The sequence below is a fragment of the Phoenix dactylifera genome, chromosome 1 (genome assembly GCF_009389715.1).
Source record: "Phoenix dactylifera cultivar Barhee BC4 chromosome 1, palm_55x_up_171113_PBpolish2nd_filt_p, whole genome shotgun sequence".
NCBI classification, from domain to species: Eukaryota; Viridiplantae; Streptophyta; class Magnoliopsida; order Arecales; family Arecaceae; genus Phoenix; species Phoenix dactylifera.
This window is the reverse complement of record NC_052392.1, coordinates 18,190,999-18,214,647: the sequence shown is the minus strand read 5'-3', so window position 1 is coordinate 18,214,647 and position 23,649 is coordinate 18,190,999. Positions and strand designations below refer to the sequence as shown.

At 38.0% G+C, this 23,649-nt stretch overlaps 3 protein-coding genes across 5 annotated transcripts in view; 2 read left to right on the top strand and 1 right to left on the bottom strand.

Annotated features, from left to right (window-relative positions):
• Positions 1-8,691, top strand: part of LOC103701495 — a 37,106-nt gene extending 28,415 nt beyond the window's left edge. Inside the window, exon 5 of one of the 3 annotated variants that reach the window (XR_005512681.1) lies at positions 8,081-8,691. Coding sequence is in view for 2 of the 3 variants with exons in the window: in XM_039128631.1 (XP_038984559.1) it covers positions 8,081-8,365 (285 nt within the window). In the remaining variant the exon portion in view is untranslated. The remainder of the gene's footprint in view (positions 1-8,080) is intronic. The other 2 variants (XM_039128631.1, XM_039128628.1) reach the window with 2 other exon arrangements.
• Positions 8,692-12,440: 3,749 nt separating this feature from the next.
• On the top strand, positions 12,441-13,770 carry LOC103701496. The gene has a single exon (XM_008783572.4). The coding sequence runs from the start codon at positions 12,576-12,578 to the stop codon at positions 12,777-12,779; it is 204 nt and encodes a 67-aa protein (XP_008781794.1). The 5' UTR covers positions 12,441-12,575; the 3' UTR covers positions 12,780-13,770.
• A 7,329-nt stretch (positions 13,771-21,099) lies between these two features.
• LOC120111506 (60S ribosomal protein L7-2-like) lies at positions 21,100-23,043 on the bottom strand. The gene is made up of 7 exons (XM_039128620.1): positions 22,923-23,043; positions 22,539-22,734; positions 22,339-22,436; positions 22,034-22,091; positions 21,849-21,928; positions 21,651-21,753; positions 21,100-21,579 (listed from the first exon to the last, which is right to left on the bottom strand). The coding sequence occupies exons 2-7, from the start codon at positions 22,716-22,718 to the stop codon at positions 21,364-21,366; spliced, it is 735 nt and encodes a 244-aa protein (XP_038984548.1). The 5' UTR covers positions 22,719-22,734; positions 22,923-23,043; the 3' UTR covers positions 21,100-21,363.
• Positions 23,044-23,649: the final 606 nt, after the last annotated feature.

The following is a 23,649-nucleotide window of genomic DNA, read 5'->3' as shown; positions in this document are numbered from 1 at the left end:
AAAAGCGAAGTATGTGTATCCTACCTGTGTGGTAGAAATAGAAGGTAAAACACTTCCAATTTATTTGATTCCCAATACCACACCGAGCAGAATATGAAGAGTAGATATACTCATCCCTTTGAGTAATCAGGTAATTTACTCTTTTAAATTCGAGGACGAATTTTATATAGGGAGGGAGGATGTAATAACCCCAAAAATTTTTTTTATATATATTTTTATATAAAAAAGGGATAGAATACTCCTTTAAAATTGATATAAGGGGTAAAATTGGAAGGAATCAAAAGTTAATGGCATAATAGTAGATGCGTTGAAGTGTTAGGGGCAAAATGGGAAGGAATCAAAAGATAATGGCATAATTGCAGATATATCGAAGTGGCAAGGGCAAAATGGGAATTTAATAATATTAAACAAAGGGTGAATAGTGTTTTGATGTGATTTAATTAGAGGGTTGTGCTGTCGGTGGAATGAAACCGAGAGAGAGGGAGTCTCAGGCGTGAAACAGAGAGGAAAGAAAGAAAGAAAAAGAGAAGAAGAAGAAGAAGAAAGAAGAAGAGGAAGGGGATTCGAGAGGGAAAGGGATCCCGGTTGCACTTCCAGCTGAAGGGAAAAGTGTAGATCTCCTTCTCCTCTACGCAAGGACCTCGATTTCCAAAAAGAAAAAGGTAAATATCCATCTCTATCTAGTCTTTTGATGACATTAGGCTATACAAAGGGTGAATATAGTCTAGAGGGGTCGGATAAGGGTTGTAGAGGCGGTTAAAAGAGGAAGAATCGGATTTTGACAAATTTTTCCGGCACTACGGAAAAACTGTGTCGAAGTCCCAACTTCGGCGAATTATTTAGGGGGTCAAACGACCTCCGATAGCAATGCATGTTACCTCTTTGGAATCCCCTATGAGTGTAGAATGTTAGGTAAAAATTTCATCAAATTTGGAGTCTGGAAAGTGGATCAAACCCGAGATGAAGTAACCGGCTGTCGGTCCGGGTTACTGTTCATCCGGGTGGAAAATAAGGGATTTCATGCTATAATAGAGTATTAAGCCTAGATCAAGCTAAAAGGGAGCTTGTACTCATGCAAGGGAGTCCCTAATACACATAAATGGTGAGTTAATTAATAGAAAAAGAAAAAAGAAAAGAAAAGAAAAGATTTAGGGAACGGGGGAGTTGAATTAATTAAAGTCCCCTATATTATAATTGGCACGTAGATTATAGCCCTTGATACAAAACTAAATGTATTGTAAATGCATGTCACAGTTGGGCAAGAAGCTAGGGAACAAGAGGAAGAAGTTTCCCACTGCCTGCTGTAGATTTTTGGAGGCGTATCAGGGCTGTGCCGGATTGACAGGTGAGTGGGAGTCATGTACTTTGCACCATGAGCATCCTTAATTCATTTTCATGAATACCGCCAAGTGTGAATTGATTCCACTTGTGCATATTGATTGATATTGTAGTAGATTCCTCTATAATTTTGTTTCTCCATACTTGATTATCTTGTGCACGCATTTGAGGGAACATTGAGAGGAATTACGAGGGGTTGATGAGTAACCAAATTGATTCCGAATTGTGAAATAACTTCTTTTGTAAATTGATTTCATTTCCTCTATTTCAAAGACTTGTGAGTGGTAGCTTTGATTATACTCCTTTATGAGTAATTAAATTGAATCTGAATTGTGAAATGACTTCTTTTGTAAATTGATTTCATTTCCTCTATTTCAAAGACTTGTAGAGCCCTTCTCATGGTATATTGAGTTGCATTGTACTTCCGTGATTCCTCACTCCCAACCCTGATGTTAGTTATAATTGGGTCGTGGCCGAGTGAGTGGTAGTCTTGATTATGCTCCTTTTTAGTAGAGTATTGGGAGGGTGCATTATGTCATTTATGCATGGCTTGGCAGTATCTGCAGGACACCTATAGTCGATGGGGCTGAACATCGGCCTTTGTGCACATAGTAGCCTTCTGGGTGGGCGGAGCCCAGTCCCTTCCTAGGGGGGACACGGCCCTAGGCGTAGGATCGGCCGGTCCTACGACTTATATTCTGCTTGCCGCCGGGCATAGTAAGACCCCGCGAGGTGCAGTATGGCTTTCCGCGGATGTAGAATTCCCGCGAGGTGCCGTTTAGTATGTAGATGTGAGATGGATTTCTGTTCTGGATACTGGCCAGCATTTATATGATCAGTGTGGTGTCTTATCCTGCATATGCATGTGACAGTAGGGAGTTGTTGCTGGTTCGCCTGGGGCGTAAAACCCACCTCCCGATAGCTGTCTAGCATTTATGTTATCGGTATGGTGTCTTATCCTGCATATGCATGTGACAGTAGGGAGTTGTTGCTGGTTCGCCTGGGGCGTAAAACCCACCTCCCGATAGCTGTCTAGCATTTATGTTATCAGTATGGTGTCTTATCCTGCATATGCATGTGACAGTAGGGAGTTGTTGCTGGTTCGCCTGGGGCGTAAAACCCACCTCCCGACAGCTGTCTAGTGATGATTTCAGCATATTGACACCTGATTTGTATGTTCCAGCATTATGATCTGTTGAGCATATTCATGAGTAGCATATATGTTTACTTGATTATTCCATATATGCTTCAGATGAGTTGATATTGATTGTGGTGATATTGATGATTTACTCCATATTCTCTATGTTGAGATCATGTTCATCTTGTTATTGCTCTTGAGATTTCATCTCGAGCCATGATTATATTTTGTCTCATGTGCATAGTACTCTCTACTCCACTCACTGAGTATTTATATACTCACTCCCCAGTTTGGTGTTTTTGATTGCAGGGCAGGTATTGTATAGAGAAGAGCAGGATTAGAGATTGCCTGCTAGCTGTGCCGCTCCATAGTATAGTATAGTATAATCTAGATAGAGGTTTATACCTTTTGGTGTATTATAAACCTTCTGTTGTATATAGTGTATAGTTATAGTCATAGATCCTGTTGTGGATATGGGTTTGACCATGGATGGATTGGAGAGCAGGTATATATATATGTGCAGATCAGTTGTATGCCTGTGATGATACATGTGTTGTCCAGGTTATATTGTGACGGATTATGTGATTGCTGCTCTGACAGGTAGTGTGTTGTATGTATTGAGATAATCCTGACAGATCACTATAGGAAAAGTGATCATTTTGTGCATGCATCATGCCAAATTTTTCAAGATTTATTGATGATTGATAGGTAGTAGGGTTCTACGCGGTGGCTGGTGGCCTTATGCCTACCCGCACCCTAGGACCGTCGTGGCGGCCCGCCGGGAACGGGGCGGGGGTCGTGACAATATCAATCCATTATAATAATAAGGCTATCATAGAACCGACAAATCAAAAGAATACTAATAAAAAGATGAACAAGCTTATCCGAATTCGTCATAAATATCATTTTCTTGGAATTTGTCAAGTTTGAGAAAAACTTGGCAAATCAATTAACCAAAAGTTGGTCTAGGAGTAGAGTCCTAGAATCATCGAGGGAGATGGAGCTTAAGCCCACTATATTATTGGAAAGGTTGAGTTGTACTCTTAATGAGTCCATGACAAGAATTTTGCAGGGTATTAGGTCACAAATATTTTTGGAGGACTCACCTATGTAAGAATTGTCGCATAGGCCATGATTAGGGGTTTGGGCTAATCCTAAAAAAATTCTCATGAAAAATCAATGTACTTCGCGCAAGGACTATACTGTATGTGTGATAAGTAGAAGTCTGTGTCAAATGACCTACTTCAAAGTCTAATCTACTATGGTTCCTTCAAATAGATACTATAACAACTATGTGTAACAAAAATATATATAAATATATTTCTAATTTGTTGCAAATATATATATAACATTATATATAACAATTACATATTTATAATTTAATTTTGACTCAAACTCAAGGCCAATTTACACATCTATGACCTTGTAATTTATTGTAGTCTATATTCTAGCCACGATGATGGTTTTGATAAACCTACATAATATTTTAAATATAATTTATCAAATTGCTATATTACACTTCAAGAGCAATTAAGATAGATAAACAAATTATATCTGCATGTGTGTTATTTTTATGATGCCTTCGAGAGCGTTGTACAACAGCAGAGGATGGTGGAATTGGTAGAAAGTTTGGATTCTAGAGTGAGCTGGTAGGTAGAGAATTAAATATTCTTACTTAGGGGTGGCAAAATATGACTCAACCCACTAAGCCGACCCACATTCGATCCGTCATAAACAGGTTCGGATTTGACCTAAATAGGTTCGGGTCGTAAACAGGTTGACCCGTTTATCCTGTTTATTAATTGGGTCGGATACAGATTTTAGTTGTTGGACCCATATAACCCGTTTAACCTATAATATTAAATAATTTCCTAATCCGTATCCGGTATCCCTTACAAATCATGGCCACAGTGTTTTCCCCTTTCGGCCTTTTGATTTCCTAATCCGTATCCGGTATCCCTCTCATCGTCACCGCTCGCATCCAGTCCCTGTTCATCATCACCTGCAAATCCGGTATCTCGATCGGTGCTCTCGTCGTCGTCGCTCGAATCTCTCCGAATTTCTTCTCTTTCTCATCGACGAGATAGGGTTTGGAGAATTCGGAAAATATAGGGTTTTTCGGGCATGAGGTTGGATGGATGAAGGATGCCGGAGCTTCGTAGCGGAGTGCGGAAGGGGCGAGCGCAGGCAAACCCGATAGTCCAAGTCGAGAGGCTGACCGTCGCCAGGAGGAGGGCTCAGCGATGGCGGCTCGGTGCGGCGCTGCAACGGCGGCACAGTGGCGGTCACGGCATATCTCGAGGCGGTGGTTCGACCGGTGAAGCTCCGACGGTGATGCTGCAAGGCGGAGGCCACGGGCGGTGCGAGGTGGCGGCTCGGGCGTAGCCGTGGCGAGGGAGGCTGATCGGGGAAGAAGATGAGCAAGAATTTTTTTTTCTCCTTTACGGCTTTACCCTCCCGCCTCTCTCTCTCTCTCTCTCTCGTCTTTTCCCCTCCCATCCCCCCAGCCCTCACCCTTTTCTTTCCTTAAACAGGTCGGTTCAGGTGACCTGTTTATTAAACAGGTCGGGTTCAGGTTGTAATTCCTGATTTGTTTAATAAACAGGTCGAGTTCAGGTTTATAATTTTCTGATCAGACTTGTATTTGACCCGACTTGTTTATGCTTGACCCGACCTGATTGCCCCCCTTATTCTTATTAGTCCAATTTGATGAACAAATTTAGCAGGTAGTAACTAAAAAATGCCTCTAGTATATTTACAGTTTTACATGCAGGGCTCGTTTGGTTCGCGGGAAGCATTTTTTCTCCTTGTAATATGATTCTTGAAAAGCAGATTCCTAAGAAGAGAATGTATGGGAAAGTACTTTTGGCATGTTTGGTTAACTATGGGAAAGTGAGATTTTCAGAGTGCTTATGTTTGGTTGACTATCCACTTTCCTCGGAAAGTTATGTGTAATTCCTATTATACCCTTAATAAAAATTAGGTCTTTAATGCCTCTTTAATGCTGAAGGGTTTTTTTAAGAAAAAATAAAATGGAGTGATTTCCAGCTCATGGAAAAGTAACTTTTTCATGTTTCTCATGGGAAATACTTTCTCATAAAATATATGGAATCATATTTCTATGAGAATACAAATTTTTCATCTCTCTCCTTTGAAAACTCCAACCAAATAAGAGGCATCTCATTATTTTTCCGTTGACCACACTTTCTTCCCTTCTTTTTTCGCGAACCAAACGAGCCCGCAATAAACTTTTGGGGAAGAAACGTGTCCTAGAAATGGGAGGTCCTTTTTTTCCACAAGTTTAAGATTATTCTATTGGGGGAGTGTGAGGCTGTCGACTGCAGAATGGGGTTTGGCCGCCCTGCTGGTGGAAGGTTGTGGGGACCAAACTCAAGCTAAGCAATGGCCTGGCTGCTGCTCCACCCACAATCCTGCTTAAACCATTTGAAGCCAGATGCATCCATTTGCACATTTGAACAATCTCTTACAAGCCAATGAGCCTTCACACCGTGTAGCATGGAAACCTAGATATGAGTCGATCAGTAGGTTTACCTAAAATGTGGTGTGTGAAAATTGTTGAAGAGGGATTGGACCCGGAGTGCATGGAAGAAGATTACGCCAAATATCTTGGTTATTCTATTGGGGGTGAAGTCTTCTCCCGCGGAAAATTTAGACTGAAATATCAATTAGAAGAACTTTCATCGTAATGGATCATAGCTGTTACTTTTGGAAATGGCTGTTACAAACAAAGTGGGAGTGCAGTAGCAACGACAATGACGTGTTTGAAAAATCCAGTTGGGTTTGGCTGGATATTTTTATTTGATTCATAGAGTGGGCAATCCATTGGAGTAGGCCGTATCAATCCAATACCTTTCTAGCTTAAATCCTCTGGAAGAAAAAAAAAATTATGAAGATATTTTTTTTTTAATTCATGGAGGCTAACAGGTCTATAGGTAGGATTTAAGCTAAGATTAGAATGGATTGTTAAAAGAATATGGGATGGATAGGCCAACAAATCTGATTCCTATAAAAAATTTAGCCCAATTTTACTGAATTTTTTATTTGATTCATAGAGTGGGCAATCCATTTGAGTAGGCCCGTATCAATCCAATACCTTTCTAGCTTAAAACCTGTGGAAGAAAAAAAAAATCTATGAAGATATTTTTTTATATTCCTACAGGCTAATAGGTCTACAGGTAGGATTTAAGCTAAGATTAGAATGAATTGTTAGAAGAATATGGGATGGGTAGGCCAACAAATCCGATTCTTATAAAAAAATCTAGCTCAATTCTACGGGATTTTCCAAGCACTCTTTTAAGAGCTGTCCAAGACCAAGAGATGGAATCAGACATTAGATTTGGAGCAACATGATAATTAGAGGTGAGATTTCTTTTCTCCTTTTTTTAAGTGTGTTTTCCAGAAGTTTTCCATGCTTACCATAAGGTTGCTTTTGAGTTCCAGCTTTTATTTTTATCTTGACATCATACATACATACTTCGGATCAAGTCAGACCGAAGTATTCTGCAGCCCATGTGTTCACAAGCTTTTAGAGTGTCATCCACGTTCGTTGGGAACCTTTTTATCGTGTAGTCGCAGAAATATTAGTTTACTACACAACTTGGTGGCATATAGAATATTCTTCCACGAATCCTTAGAGCTCTGCGGGCAAGCTATTGAGCGCATCCTCGTGGACATAGAGATATTACTTTACTACGCACCTCGCTGGCCTATAGAATATTCATTCCTCCACGAATCCTTAGAGCTGTGAGGGCTAGTCGTCAGACGGACTTGTTCCCTTATTCCAACTTTCACATTGTTCTCCTTTGTCGTGCTCCGGATGCAACTGCCTTTTCCCTTTACTTCTTTATTTCTATGCGACTACTCTTTCAACATTTTCTAGTTGATATTGGAGAAAGAGCAGCAACTTGTTGTTTTCGTAAGTGCAAGCGGACAGCCAACAAAGTCGGTCGCTTTTGATTTTTTTTTTAATTAGAACGCGCCTCATGCTCGGATCTCGAAGGGCGGGACACAATTGTCAACGTACAAGACGTGGACATTAGCACCGAAGGTAATTTATCCACTTTGAAATTTATATTTATTTATACTATTCTTTATATTAAAATAAAGAAGACAGATGAAACTTAACCAAGAGTATATATGATAAGTCTTTTATTTATTAGCGCCAAACACTCGCAATAAGCTGGTCGCCATTTCTCGTAGTGAAATTGCGCAAGAACTTCCAGTGAGTAGCGTGGGAAATCGAGAGTTAGAGCATATGAAGAAATAGCAGCATGACATAATCAAATAGATGAGAGCGGATGAACGCGACCTAGCGATACTGTTTCTGTTTGTAAGCTCGGATTTGGTGACCCAATGAGTTCTATTTTGCATCTACCATCCGCCTCCTAGATATTAAATGCAATGTCGAAGTTTGGCTCGTGAATCATGCTTCTTCTCTATTACTTTAATTATATTTTCAGCTATTTCTGGTTTATTTTGCTTCTTCGTACCGATAAGTTTTGACTTGTAGCGTTGATGCCTAGCCTACAAACAATTCAAAATTCACTAGGGATTTGATTGCTGCCATATAAATTTTCCACGCAGAAATCTGGCATTCTTTGGACGTGGCCCAGCTTGAAAGTTGGGACGGGCGAGGCACCGACAGGCGACAGGACAACCCTCTCGTGGCGCCCACCTCCCGGTGCCCTCGAATACGGAGGCACAGGCCCTGCCGATTCCTGCCGTCCGATGAGCCGCGTGGCCGCTGGCCGATTAGAGGCTATCGGATTGACGGGTGGACGCGCGTGGATTATACGGCTGGAGACAGCGTCACGTGATCCCCACGCCCCGTACAGTGTCTTCCGCTTTCCGGATGCTGCCTGGCTTTGAAATCGTGAGCGGAATCCGATTTCCGCCGGCTGGTTTTAGAACAACCGGATGGGCCCGGTGTTAACATCGGCGTTCAATTTTATCAGATTACGAGGTGATTTGATAATTTTAAAAACAAAAAAATAATTATAAAGAAATAAATTTTATCATATTTGGTTGATAAAAAATTATTTAAGAAAATAATATCGAACAAAGATGGCTATATTTGGTCAGACATAATCTTATATAAAAATATTGCTTAATTTTTAACAATATTTCTAAATAAACAATTTAAATAATAATATTTTTTTCCATCCATTTGTTGGTAATTTATGATCTACTTACATAAACACTCTCAAAATTGGTTATTTTAAATATTAAAATATATTTACATGAGTTAATAAATATTTTTTAAATTAATTACATATATGTTAGAAAAATATTTCTTATTATAAATAAATTTTAGTATGTTTTGGTATATAAGTAAATATATGAATTATTAATAAATTCTTTGTTGGATTTATTGATTGATAATTAATTAATATATTAGTATATTAAATATATGATTATTTATAAATATTAATCAATATATTAGATATTTATTATACATTAATATAATATTAATATAATACATTAATATTAATTATATAATATAATTAATATAATATAAGTGAGGGTATTTTTGTCGAAAATGATAATTTCAAATTATCTCCACTTTATAATTCAGCATGAGAAAACAAATTCCACTTCCAGTGGTATTTGTTTTAACTTCTCCATCAAAAAAGTAAATATTGGATCCGCCATTTATTTTACCATCTATTTCATATACTTTTTATACCAAATATGGTAATCTGCTATAAGATTTATTTTTTCATGCCAGACTACCTCTAACAAAATGGGCACTTTGCGGATTTGTAAATACTCTAACTACTTGCATTAATAGCCCTAAGTTTTAATGTGCATGAGAGATAACATATGCTTGATCATTTTTGTGAAGCTACATTGGATTCATGGATCATAAAAGAAATGCACCTTGCTTCGGGGAAAACAAAAAAAGAGAGAAAGAAATAAAATTTTGAGCGAAACAATTGCATTGGCTTCATAAATGAATGCAAGATGCTTTTACCCTATATTTTGCAACCCTCTAGCCACCCATGCCAGACCTATGGTCCGGTAGCTGAGCAAGACAAGAAAACAAGAGTGTTTTTTTACTATTTACCCCTCTATTTACAAATTACAGGTGCTGGGATTCTTGGGTAGCGTATTCTTGAGGATTTGGCCAACATAATTTTTTTATGGATTGGAGATTTTTTCCCCGAGTGGAAATGCTGGTTCGAGTAACCAACCCCCCAGATATTTAGTATATAGTTGGAGCTCCCTACATAAGACTCCTTCCTAATCGAAGTGGAGAAAAAACAAAGAAGGGTTTTGAGTGAACCTGCATGTTGGTCTATTTTTAAATAATCTTTCATATACTGAATTGTGAAATCAAAATATAGGCCATTGTAGAGTTCGCACGAAAGTGGCTTCTGAATATTTTTAAAAAATCTTATAGAAAGCAAACTGTTTTTGATATATATTGATACATGATGTATATAGAAACCGAATTGTGAAGTCAAAAGATGGGCTACTGGAGAACTCTCATAACTAATAATAATAATTTTATTAGAGTTCTATATAGCTTCCCAATCTTCAGATCCCGGGTCCCAGAAGGAGTAAGGATGCGTTCATTACAAATGCATATGGTTGCTTTCAGTTTCACCAATTCTAAATTAGAAAATCCAAAATCAGCTGCATGCGTTCCATCCACAGAGATGGATAGACATATACAGCTAGAGGCTAAGGCTTTGCTTAGGATTATTGTTGGCAGTAGAGCTTTTAGAGCTTTTAAAAATAAAGCTTTTAGAAAATAGAGCTTTTGAAAGTAGAATTTTTATAAAAATCTATTTATTGTTCGATATACATTTCTAAAATATTGTGAAGCTTATCGGATGCCTCCTGCCTGGTTTGCTCCGTGGAGTCGCTATCTAGTCTACCGGTTACTTAGATGGTGTTGGTGTGACGTACTCACACGTGAAGGGGTTGCCACGCAGGTAGGGCTCCTCACAGATGGGGAGAGTATAAGTAAAAAAGGTTTTACCTGCATCGAACATTCTCCAGTAGGAAGGGGGCCCAATGGGGGTTGCTATACGGGTGAGGTTCTCCAGACCCTCCTCTTCCCTTTTTCAAAGCAAAAAAAAAAAAAAATATTATGAAGCTTTAGCATATGTTTGGTAACCAAGACGAGAAAGTTATAATAAAATGACAGTAAAGAATATTGCATGGTATTACATAGCAGAATATAATACAATAAAATACTACATATTATTACATATTAAAATATTATTATTTTGTATAATATTATTATAATATAGTATAATATAATATGATATAATAAGGTATTATTAACAGTATAATAGTATTTTTTCGATGAAAATTTGTAGTACATGACATGAGAGAAACCTACTACAATGTAATATAATATAATATAATATTATTATAATTATGACATAATATATAATATAATATTATATAATAATATTGCAATATAATATAACGATATGATATAATATAATGGATTAGAATCTAATCTGATAATAGATTATAATGGAATTGATTATATTTTAGTATAATAATATTATATTATTATTAAATATTATTATATTAGATTGTATTATTGTAATATAATGATATTATATTATTATAATATAAACATACAGAATTAATCATATAATATAATATCTTGTTATATTATTAAAAGTATATTATAATAATATATTATATTATGATAAAATAACTATTATTATTATATTATAATATTATGATATGTCGTATTATGCTTATAATATAATATAAGAATATATTATATTATAATTATGTATTACTACAATAATATAATATACTATTATAATGTAGAAATAAATTATAATATAACAAAATGTTTTAATTTATTATTATGCTATATTATATTTATAATATCATAATATATTATAATATGATATGATATAATATGAGATATAATCATGAGATTTGTTGATGGGCATTTTGGTTATCAGAAAAATTTTATTAATACCAAAACAGCTTTCCGATTTTTTATCAAACACTACTATTGTATCTAAAAATACTTTTGGAGGGTAGAAAGTCCTTTCTAACCCACCAAAAACTTTGTCAAATGGAGCCTAAGTATCTCCCATCGAAACGACATTTTCCACATTCATAAAAGTCATATTTCTTCCTAAAAATACTTTATAATATTAGTATTATAGTCTTAGAAGTAACTCACATGCTTGTCACTCTCTAACTACAAATTTCCTATAGATGACATATTATTTGGCAGATAAAATCATTGATGATTACCAAAAGCTTCTAGTTCAAATTCTATCTTGATCAAAGTTATAGATTGGATTCCCTTTCAACCTCTACCACCTCAAAAAATCACCAAAAAACGAAAACAAAATATCTGCCCATTTTCCTCCAATTTTTTTTTCACCCTTGCGAGACTTCGAACTCAAAATGAGTTTATTTCCGCATTTCAAGCCAAGAAATGAAAATTCCAAATTTCAAAGTCCTCTCCAGTCTCTGTTTTTCAAAAAAGAAAAAAAAAACTCAAATAAAAATTTCTCTCAGCTTCCCGTGCAACCCAAAGCTCTTCCATGTGGAAGGCTGACAGAGGCACCGTGCCCACCTCCTATTCGGGGGCAACGGCCAAAACAAAAATAAGAACGGTTGGGGTCCGGTTCCTCGCCTCCTCTTTCTTCTTTTTCATTATTATTATCTTATTTTTATAGATAAAAATTGACATTCATATTACTTTAATGTGGTATAACCTCAAGTCAGAAGAAAGTAAATAGCATTAAGATGCGGATATGTCTGATACCGATCGTTTAGCTGATCTCTTCATTATACCGAGCAACAAATGAGGTGACCCAATTAGCTGCTCTGTTCTATAAAATGTGTTTCTGACCTTTTTTATTTTTTTATTTATTTATTTTTTTTTTAAGTCTCTGTTCCCCCTCTTGTGTCGGGTCCTCCACTCCATATAAACCCCACACCCCGGCGAGATCACCACCCATGACCCAAATCCCATCCGGAATAAAAAAACCCCAACGAAACCTATTCGAGATAAAAAGGAGATAAAAGATATTCCACCCAGCGAAGAAATAGAGAGCGCGAGAGAGAAGGATAAAGAGCGATGTGCCTGGTGTTCGTGTGCGACGAGGAGGAGACAGTGCTGGGAACTCAGCAGGCGCCCGGAAACTGCCCGTACTGCGGAGGAGCGGTGATGGCGACGGACGTGGAAACGGCTTGGAGGCTCTGCTGCCTTCCCCTCTGCCTCAAGACCAAGAGGAAGTACTCCTGCACTAGTTGTTCCCGCCGTCTCGTCACCTACCCTTAGCTTAGCTTGGATCCTTCTAAGCCATGCACCCAAAATCCAATCTTAATTAATATGCTTGTAGAGAACTGTTGTTGATGCTGTCTAGTTCTAGTAATTGTCATTGTCTTGTGTTTGTTTCTTTCGCGGTTCTTGGTAGAGAAGAAAAGCCCAGATTATTCCTGGTGATTTCTGGTTACCTATCCTTGGATATGATTCTAAACGCCTCACCAAAACCCCCGCATCCTTTGATCTTTTGAGCCTAGATACCTCGCTGTTTCTACTCTGTTTCTATAATAATAGAAGAAGGAAACACCCTTTGTCCCCGAGACTGGTTACCTGCCATCAGTTAAAATCCCCCAACAAATCTCATCTTTCCTTTGATCATCTTGTTATTTTGGCTCAGCTTATTGAACACCTCCGATCATTAAGGTGATCTGATTGCTGTTTTCTTAGGATCGTAGAGGAACATAATTCAGAGAGCTGACGTCTGGTCGCCAAACTGTTGTTAAGTTCTTTCTTAATCTCGTCTTTATTTTGGCCCCTTTTTTTTCGTTTAGTTTTAGTTTGTACGTACCGTGGACCTCTCTTTTTCTGGGATAAAGGATAAGGCCAAGAGGAAAATCCAAGCCGTTCTCGACGGGGACAGATCATCTACCTCTACCTTACTCCTTCGCTAAATCTCATCTTTCTTCGAATCTTTTTTTAGTTAATCTGTCATTGTTCATGCTCTTCTTTTGGCTGCAAGGGGAGAAAGAGCCAAATGTGTATTGGGGAGGCCACTTTGGATGCTCTCTGATGGAGGAATGGAGCTCGGGAGGGGATCTCTCCAAATGGTTTCTAGCTAAAAGGTCTTCGAAAGGGGTCCTCAACGTTTCTTCATTGGTCTTTCTTTCCGATCTGAGCTTTTCTATAACGTTAGGTGTTTCTTGTTCATATTTTCCCTTTGTTTGGTCCCCAATGGTGGTTGTACCAGATGAGAGGAATGGAATTAATTGCCTAAGTTTTCTCTCTCTTTGTTTGGATTTTTCTTTTGGGTGTTGGTGTAGATGAGATGCGGGTTGTCAGCGTGAGTCTCCGACATATTTAGACTAGCTATTAGCAGAAGGACATGGTGGAGCCAACATCACCAATTACTTACTCATGAGATACTCAAATAGATATATTTGATTCAAGAGAAAAAGGCCCTATGGATATCTTCATCAAAGATGAAGATGATATATTGTTAGATATTATTTAATATAAATTAAAGCAAATTAGTTTATGGAATCATGCGAATCCTTCGGAGGAAGGCAAAAAGCATGAAGGGAACTCGTAGACAATAAGAGGCGGAAAATAAGAAGAGGGCGGAGACAAGGTGCGACAAGGAATAGATGCTACTTTTCTTGGTGCGGGTAGCTTTTTCCGCAGTCTTGAGCCTTTTCTGACGTCCAAGAGGTTGGTGATTCTTCTACAGAAACCATGAAGTGATCAGCTTTAGTGCCGGATGGATGAATGATTCAGATCTCCATGCGTTCCCCTTCTCTTGGGAGAGACTTTTTTTTTTTTCTCAAGCCATTTATTTTTGCGTTCTTTCAACTCTACGTGTCTACAATCCGCACCTACTGCATTAATTGTAGTGATGCAATACAGTGATGTCTCTGCATGCTGTTGCATGAGAGCGAGACAGAGAGACAGAGAGAGAGATGTCGTGTTAAAAAATTGAGAAACATATATAGTACATGAGGGCACGAGAAACATGAATTAACGAGGGAAGACTACATTCATCCCCGTGAGGCTGACCATGAAATTTAATTAAAATCTATGAAACTTTATTATGAAAATGATCGGGATTCTTTGACCGTTTCAAGCTTGATACAAGTTCACAATTCATATGCTAATAATCTCTTCACCTACCTCATGGTAGCTCGACATGATGAAGGTGGATATGTTCATCCATCAATGTTCCTTGTTCCTGAGTTCATTCGGGTACCAAGGTGGGACAGTGTTCTCGCAAGAAAATTAGATAAGAAATTAGAGCCTAAATTTGTAACAACTCAAGACTTCACTCAAAATGGCTAGCCGGAAAGGTATTATTTAGCTTTCTTGATTCTGTATGAGTACCTAAGATCTACTCAACAAATAAACGAGAGATTATGTGAGGACGTCAAGGCTTAAACGGAAGGAGTATATGAGGATCCGTGTGGGCGTAAGTTTAGTCCCATATTGGTTATTCGCCAAGAAAATCTTGAGTACTTATATAAGACTAAGAAACTCCAAAAATATCTTTCAGCTAGTATTTTTGGATGAGATCCTATATTGTTGTGAATGGTATCAGAGGGCCATAGGTTACATGCTGATCAGGATCATGTTGCTTGAATGATTAAAATCCTAGTAATACTTTTCAGCTAGCCATTTTAGGTGAAGTTTTGGTTGCTACAAAATTCTGCCATTTTAGGTGAAGTCCTGATTGTTACAAAATTCTGCTCCAACCGATCATTCTCTCTTCGTCAATGACTGTTTAAATTTGTATTATGGTATCACAGGATCGCGGTGCCATTATATGACATCGTGGATTTCTTGAATTAATGTAAACCAGAAACAGACCTTGTGGGTCCCTATGTTTTAGGGTGTTCCAGTATTTTAGGTCAAAACATCCTCCGGCTCTGGATGAAGCCCTGCCTCGTCGGTCAGGTCTAAAATAACGTCCTTTCGATTGTCGTCTATTTTAGCTTTTCTTGGGTCAGGTCTTATTCGGCCCGGTCCAAGCCAGCATTCTTAAACCAATATATGTCTTTTCTGGTCCCAGAACTGACCATTGGCACAACGAGTCCCAACCAAGACCAAGTTGGGTTCTCGCCTTGGGAGACATAAATTTGGACAATCCACCATTCCTGGACTCAAAATTTTAGCTTCGCTCATTTTACCAGGTCGCTATCTCGATCATTCTCATTTTGTTTCTTTTGTGTGAAACAATGATCCATCTTCCTGCGTACGAATCCACCATTGGATCACTCAGCACAGAGATCGAAAAGCACTTCAAACTCCATCATTCATCTATATCCACATATCTCAAAATGACCGGTGGATGATGCAATTGGATTCACTCGAAGCCTCAAACGAAGGTGAACCCTTCTTTTGCAAGAAACATATAACCTATCTGGAGAACCGGCTTCAAGTTGAAGCCCAAACTGCACTCTATCAAAACTCTCGGTTCAGGGCTACCCAGCCCACTTGCATGGTGAACCTAGTATTCGACGTAGAAATCATATGCCGTTAAAAAGATGAGGGAATATCAGATATGTCTTCCATGGATACATATTACAACATATTCCATGGTGTGACAAACTCAGAAGTAGAAGGCAAGCATGCCACCATTTTGGTTCTAAGAAAACAGGTAAATGGAGAGCCCTCTTTTGATTTTGATACATGGAGACAAATTTATGTGGCAACGGAGAAGCATGGAATTACCAAGCTTGGATTACCACGGCAAACCTTGTGAGTCACAGCTTAAATTACCATGATTCTACTTGCTACCAAAGCTGAACTGGTGGTACCGAGCACGCCATGGATCCAAGGAAACCATTCGCCACATTGTCCATTGCTAGTGAAAGGAAATGTCGTTAGAGCAACATTTAGCCTAGTAACATGGGTTGAGTCTAGATTAGCTATATAGAAGAGTATGTTCTTATCCTTTGCTGGAAGACCCAACCTAATCAATTTAGTGCTTTCCCTCCTACCACACTATACTACATGTCCCTCTTCAAGTTGCCAGATTTGGTGTGCAAAAGAATCGACAGGTATAGAAGGTCTTTTTCAAGGACAGGTTCTGTAAGCACTGCAGGGATCTTATGCAAGATGAATCTGTAAATAGTTTGCATGCAAAAGGATGAAGGAGGGTTAGGGGTAAACCAAAACTCTTTCTCCTTGCTAAATAGGATTGGAGACTACTCTCTTCTGATGTGGAATTATGGAAGCAGCAAATTCAGTTTGCTTATCATAAGAAAATTAAACTTTCTATGGGCTAGAAACTGGTGAGAAAGTTCTCTATCCTCTAGAGAGATGTAGTTCGTGCAAGGTTTAATTTAGAATTGGCAATGGTCAAAGTACTTTATTGTGGAAAGATTGGTTGGATTTGTGATGCCCCTCTTCAGATTATCTTCCCTGACTTATATTTAAGGAGTTGAAAGAAAAATGTCACTGTGGTGGAATTCTTTAAAGAATAATAAATTGAAGAATCGGGTTGCCTTCTACATACTCTTCGCTGGTCCTATCACAATTTACCAAGCTGTCAAGTTTTTTTTACCATGGTCACTTTGAACCAAGAGGAGGATCATACCACTTCTTTATACTAATTTCTTAATTCCAAAGGCATTACATGTAGGTTTGCATCTTCTCTCTGGAGTTCTTGTATGTCTCTTAAAATTAAGTGTTTCCTTTAGTTGTGTTGGAGAAAGGTGTATACTATGCAACTAGACTGCAGAGATAGTAGACCATCTTTTTTCTTTCTTGCTTCCTCTACCCTTAGAGTGTTTCATTCTCAATCCTCTTTTGGTTTCCAATATCTTGACTAGATTTAGTGGAACTTTTATAAAAACGTTTAGCCGGTTGTTCTTATGCTACTCGCGATTGCCGCGTGGGTCTGTTCAAAAGAATGAAACTCTAGGATTTTCCTCAATAAGCATTCTTTTGTTGTGCTTGCCTCATAAGGGCTTTGGATTTTCAACGACCTATCTTCATTACGTATTCCGAATCTTCTGTCGGAATTCGAGAGAGTTTATGCGAAGGTAAAAAATTCCTAGAGACTTTTATGAAGGTTGATCAATAAGATATTTGCATCGTCTCGCTAGCCCCGTCTCTTTCTTCTCATTATCCTAGGTTTTGTTTCATCTACTAGACTGTAATATAACTTATGAGGAACTGATTTCTCTCCCCTATAATTTTTTTCTCTGATAAAAAAAGAAAAATACTTGTAAGTTTCCCCAGTCGAGAAAAACGTGAGACCTAGAAAGGCCAAAATCAATCGCCATTACATTTCCCACTCCAATACGGTGCTCGATGATTGGCCCAACTCCTACGTGAAACCGACCTGCCCCTGCGCATTGCATCATATGCCATGACGAACATCTCTCTCTCTCTCTCACTCACTCACTCTCACTCTCATATTCCATGACAAATCTCTCTCTCTCTCTCTCTCTGATACAACTTACATTTCTCTCTTGTAGTCAATAATTAAATCCACTTTTCATTCAAGATATGGCCACATGTACATCCCTACCTTTCATTCCGGTTGTCTCCTCCGGAAGGTTGGAAAGAACCCATGGTGAGAAAAGCGAAACGAAAACTAGGATTAGGCTGAAATACTACGAAGAAAAGCCATGACTCACCGTTACCAGGTGCCCTGTACTTCAGTTGCATCCCAAATCAACCGATAGCAACAAGCATGCCACCAGTGTACGTTTCAATCTAGTGGTATGTTTGTCGCTCCGGCGAGGGCTGATGATTTGTTTGAAGGATGATATGGGCTCGACGCTTCAACTGCCACAAGTGAACAATTTGGATAGTACCAAGGTTCCCAAATGAGGTGGTGGCCCATGAAGCCTATTGTTCTGGGCCGCTAGCGGCCCGGTTTGCTCAATTGAGGTGGCTCATACAGCCCACTGTAGAGCTGGTTGACTGCCCTCACCTATTAGGGTAGGTAAGAGGTATAGTTCAATGTTCTACCTAGGGTAGGAGATGGTTTAGATTTGTCTATGCCACCTATTAAACAATAATACCTGACTTTCCTTAGGAGGGATTTCCTTGTTGTTAGGTTCTCTCTCTTAAAGTCGAGTCGAGTTGATTACACAGGTTATTCTCTATCTCTTATTCTTGCTTGTTTCCTTCTTCCCTTAGGATCAATCAAGTTGGTTACATGTGTGCTATTCAGCTTATTCAAATAATAATAATAATCATACAAAAATTCTGAATTATTTTAAAAGTTTTATTTTTAAAAAAAAAATAATTTAATATAATTAGATCATTGAACTTTTAAATTCATTCAATTTAGGTTCTAACTATGACTTGATGGAATTGTCATGTGATGTCATATGAGGCATTATTCTCTTCTGCAGTATAAATTAGTCATGTGATATCACGTAACAATTTTGTCACAACAGCCTGATGGAATTCATAGCCAGAATCCTAAGTTAAAGTTATGAAGAAAATTAAAAGCCTGTAAATAGCCAAAAAAAAAATTTGCATGATTATATCCGAAACTTTTTTCTCATTCGTTTATGGACAACCTACTTCCAATTTCTGAGTCATCAGTAAAACTGCATGTAGTATATATATCTATTATGGTGCTACATTAATCATTTCTTAAACTGCATGTGGTATATATATCAATTTATGTCTTGGTTATTTATCAATAGCCAAGACAAAATCTTCATTTCCATTCCATTACTGACTATTTGAAAGCAGGATTAGAAAATACATATCTCTGATTATATTTGAATAAAAAAAGAGTAAAGGTTTGAAAAAGGAAACCTGAAGCAAGTGGATGAATTTAAATCATGGAAGAAAACTAATATTGAGCATGCTTTGCGGACAGATCTCAAGTTCTCAACTATGAATGAAAACTGATGATAATCTCCCCCCCTGGGGCGGGGGGTAAAGAAAATAAACCATACAATTTCGACAAATTCTGAATTTGCTCACGACATAAAACTAGCGGGCAACCTTAACTTAGGTTCAGGTGTTTTCTCATGCCTCATAAGCTTATAAGTACATGATATATCTTCGCATTAACAAGTCTATTAGAACCTGATATCATTTCAGGAGCTTCTAGATGGAGAATGATGCCACAAAACAAACAAGAGCTTTCTTCAAAAAAAATTCGAACCATCTCAAGTAATATTGACCAACAAATAATTACATCCTTTCTGTACCTCCTGCATTAACATGTTCAGAAACAATCCGAACCAACGGCAGTGATATGCTCAATGCTTGACCTAATCCATCAGGGTTTCACAAAGCATGTATGTGCCATAACTTTATATTTCAAAAATACCAAAAACCGAGTATCGATTTCCAACCTCTGATCCACAAACTGAAATCAAAACAAAGGGAATCAAAACAACAAAACTATGAAAATATACGACAGTTTAAGAATCTCTGCCTTCCAACATCCTTGGACAAAACTCCTGTCATCTTAAGCCCTCACTCTTTTATGATTGGTACCTTCTGTATAAATTTGTGTTTTGTCAACAGAAGTTGCAATACCTGAACAGTCTACAAAGAAATCTATGGGCACGCCATCTAAAATCCAAGTCAGTAGTCATCGAATGCCCCTTAGCCTTATGAATGAATCATTGAACAGGCCACGTTCCTATCAAGGATAAGGAGTCAGCTGAGCATTTCAACAGCAGGATTGTGGGCCAGGATCATATCAGAGTTCCTGCTTGTGTCTATCACCTTTAAATTCATATGAAAGGTAGGAGAATAAATGACATCAAAGACTAAGTGGGATCTATCCAGGAATATGCAAATGCTGGACAGCAGGGTCCTGCAAAGAATTGCGTTTGTACAATTTACATAACAACCTTATCAGTCTTCTCAAATTTTCGGCATAAATGCCCATACCATCTCAACAGCTCCACAACTGTGCGATCTTCGATCAGGATCAGCGCAACACCATATTTGTCCATTCCCATCATTAGTATTACTATCATCACCACATGGACTTTGGTATAACCATCAATGTGACACACAAAAAGTCCTAAGGTGAAACATATGAACTCATAAAACATTCCAGGAAATTGTTAGAACTTCCATTAAATGCCAAGGCACGTATCAATCACACAAAACCCCAAAAAACAATTGTCCAGTTTATCTGCCTACTCAAATTCTTGGTAACTTTAACCATCCTTCTGCTCATTTTTTTGAAACAAACACAAGATAGTGAAAAAAAATTACTGCATCAAAATATATGTATTTACCCAGGACCTAGTCCCACTACAATTGCACTACATAAGCTTTGCTTTACTACTATCTATTTTCTATTATCCAACCTCCGGGGCATTCTTTCCTAACTGCAACAACAGATAGATTATCCTATTGTGAGGCAGCACAAACATGCAATCAGAAACTAAGCAGCATGAAGCCAATCAAAAGTAGACCACAGTAACAACTCAACATTATAAATTACATGGATCCACACCACCAAGAAATGGAGATAAACTCCAAAGATTATATGCATACAGAAGAGTGTTAGGAGATAACATGTGAAAGGAAATAAGACAAACATAGTCTTTATGAAGGTTCAACCACAAAGTTGTCATTAATGACTTGAATCACAAAGCCATAATTAGCAGGACACAAGATGTAAGAAAATTATACTTAACTGACGTAAACATCACCTCTAAAATTCCAAGCAATTATATTCATAATAAACATAACTGCAGCTGTAATTGGAAACCATCTCATGAAAAATAAGAATGAAACATCAGAAATTAAAACATGTCCAACACTAGACTCAAAACACCAAAATTTCAGAGCTTTCATGCTTGTCCAATTCCTAATAAAAGACAAGTCTAAGATCAAATGAATTCTTCCTCCCATAAGATATATCTAAAACAACCTCAAATAGCTAGTTCATCCTTCTGATAAGCTCGTTAATGTAATTCTCACGGTTTCCAGCATCCCCTCCTTCCACATAGTGCTTCCTCTTCTTCTTCAGGCCACCCAATGGTGCCTTAAGCTTGAATGGCCACAGGAAGTTGTTTGCCTCCTTGAAGTGCGGTCCAACAGTCATGATCTCATGAACAAGGTCTTCAATGCAGATAATGCCGTACTTCCCCAAGCCCTGACAACCAAACAGTAACATTGTATAAATAATGCATAAAAGCAAGACCTACAAACATCCTAATAACAAACCTGCTCAATAATAGAATTGTCTGAGAGAGGAATCCTCTGCTTGTTCAACTTCCCGTAGCCTCTCTTGTAAATTAGTTCCCTCACACTCTTCAAGTTAGGGTACCTAAAAAAAGATTAATTCCCAAAAGTGAATGCAATGTCCACGCAATTAACAATCTTATTAAAGTTGAACCAAAAAAAAAAGATATGATTTAATACCCATATGTCACGTAAGGCTCAACCCTACGCAACATGTTCACGGTCGCCTTGTTAACTTTCAGAAACACTCCATTAAATATCTACAGTAAAATCAGCATAACTAAATTCATAAAAAAAACATAAAATAAAATCGAAATAATCATCTTTCGCAAGATAATGAAACAATCAGGATCAACAACCATTACCTGTCTGAGACGAAGGAGCTGCAAAATCTTTCGCGTTTTTGGGTGCATGGCATTGATGCTGTACGAGATTAAGAAAAATAAACAAAAACCCAGGACTGATTACTGCTAAACATAGAAAAAAAATCCGGTGCACAACAAGATAACAATTTATTGACTAATAATAAAATGCATAACATTTAGTAAAAACCAAAAGCGTGTAATTACTAACAAAGATAGCTAACGCATCTATAGTTTATAGTCAATTATAATTTTTTATATAAAGTCAAATATATAGATAGAGGGTTAAATAAGAAGAAAGAGCTTACCCTCGAATTCGGATGATGAAGAGAAGCTTGGCTTCGGGGCTAACATAGAAACCTCCCTTCATCCTCGCCTCTCTCTTCAAATGGATCAGTTCCTTCTCCTGCCAAGCCAGACCCAGTTCCCCATATTAGATAAAGATCAATTTTTTAAGAAAAATGTATAAAAAACGAAGGTCTGAAGTAACGAGTCTCAATCATCGCACCTGATCCTCATACTCCTTGGCATATTGCTGGGCTCTGCTAAAGATGAGCTTCCGGTTCTCACGGTCTTTGTTCTTCTTGGCGTCGAGATTCTTCTTCTTCGCAATCACCCACTCCTCCTCCCTCTTCCTCTTCTTCAGCACCGATTCGGGGATCACCGCCTTCGCTTCCTCTGTCGCCATCTCGCTCTTCCTCTCTCTGCGAAACCAGATAACAGAACCTGATCAGCGAACCCTTACTGCGATCAAAACCCTAAATACCAAAAAAAAAAAAACGAACAAATCTCCGCTCTCCGTCTCTCCCAAAACCCTAGATTCCGATCGTGGGAGAGATCAGATAGCGAGCCGTAAACTGGAAGAGGGTTTTCTTCTCCTTTGGGCGCTTACCCTTCGGAGCTCTTGGATCCGGTAATGGCCGTGCTGCGAGAGAGAGGAACGGTCGGCTTGGAGTTAGGCTTTTAATGGGTTTTCCACTCAGTGTTAGGGCATGGATGAGCGAAAGGACGCTAGCATCTGACGGTTACTGTTTTGAGAAAGCTCCTAATAAAATCTGGGCGGTCCGTTGTATGCGCGAATATAATGTTCTGCGGAACAGTGTAAGGAAGTGTGTCCCGCGGTCTTGTGGCGAGGTCTAGGCCGTCGCTACCTGATCATCGGAGGAGGAGCACTCTGTTGGTTTAGGGGGATTTTGCATTTTTTATTTTTTTGACATCGTTGTATTATTTTGTTGGAAAAATTTACAGTGTATTTCTTTGGACCTAGGGAAAAAAAGTTTCAGTTTAAAAAATTTTGGATGCTTGCATCAAACTAGCGAATTCACTCCAGTCGTATGCTCAAACAAGTACTAAGGGCCACAATTTTTTAATAGTTAATACACATATTTTGATTTTGATAATGCATGAAAATGTGTTTATTATTGAACATATTTGTTGCGCTTGGAATACAATGTAAGAATATATTATGTTTGTTTGAAAATATCCAGATTTTTCAAAATTTCATCACTCTTGTATTAAAAAATATCAATATTTTATATAAAATGGTAAAGTAAAATGAGTTGATCATGTGAAACTCTAACTGGGTAATTTTATTATGGTTAGACAAAATCAAATCATTG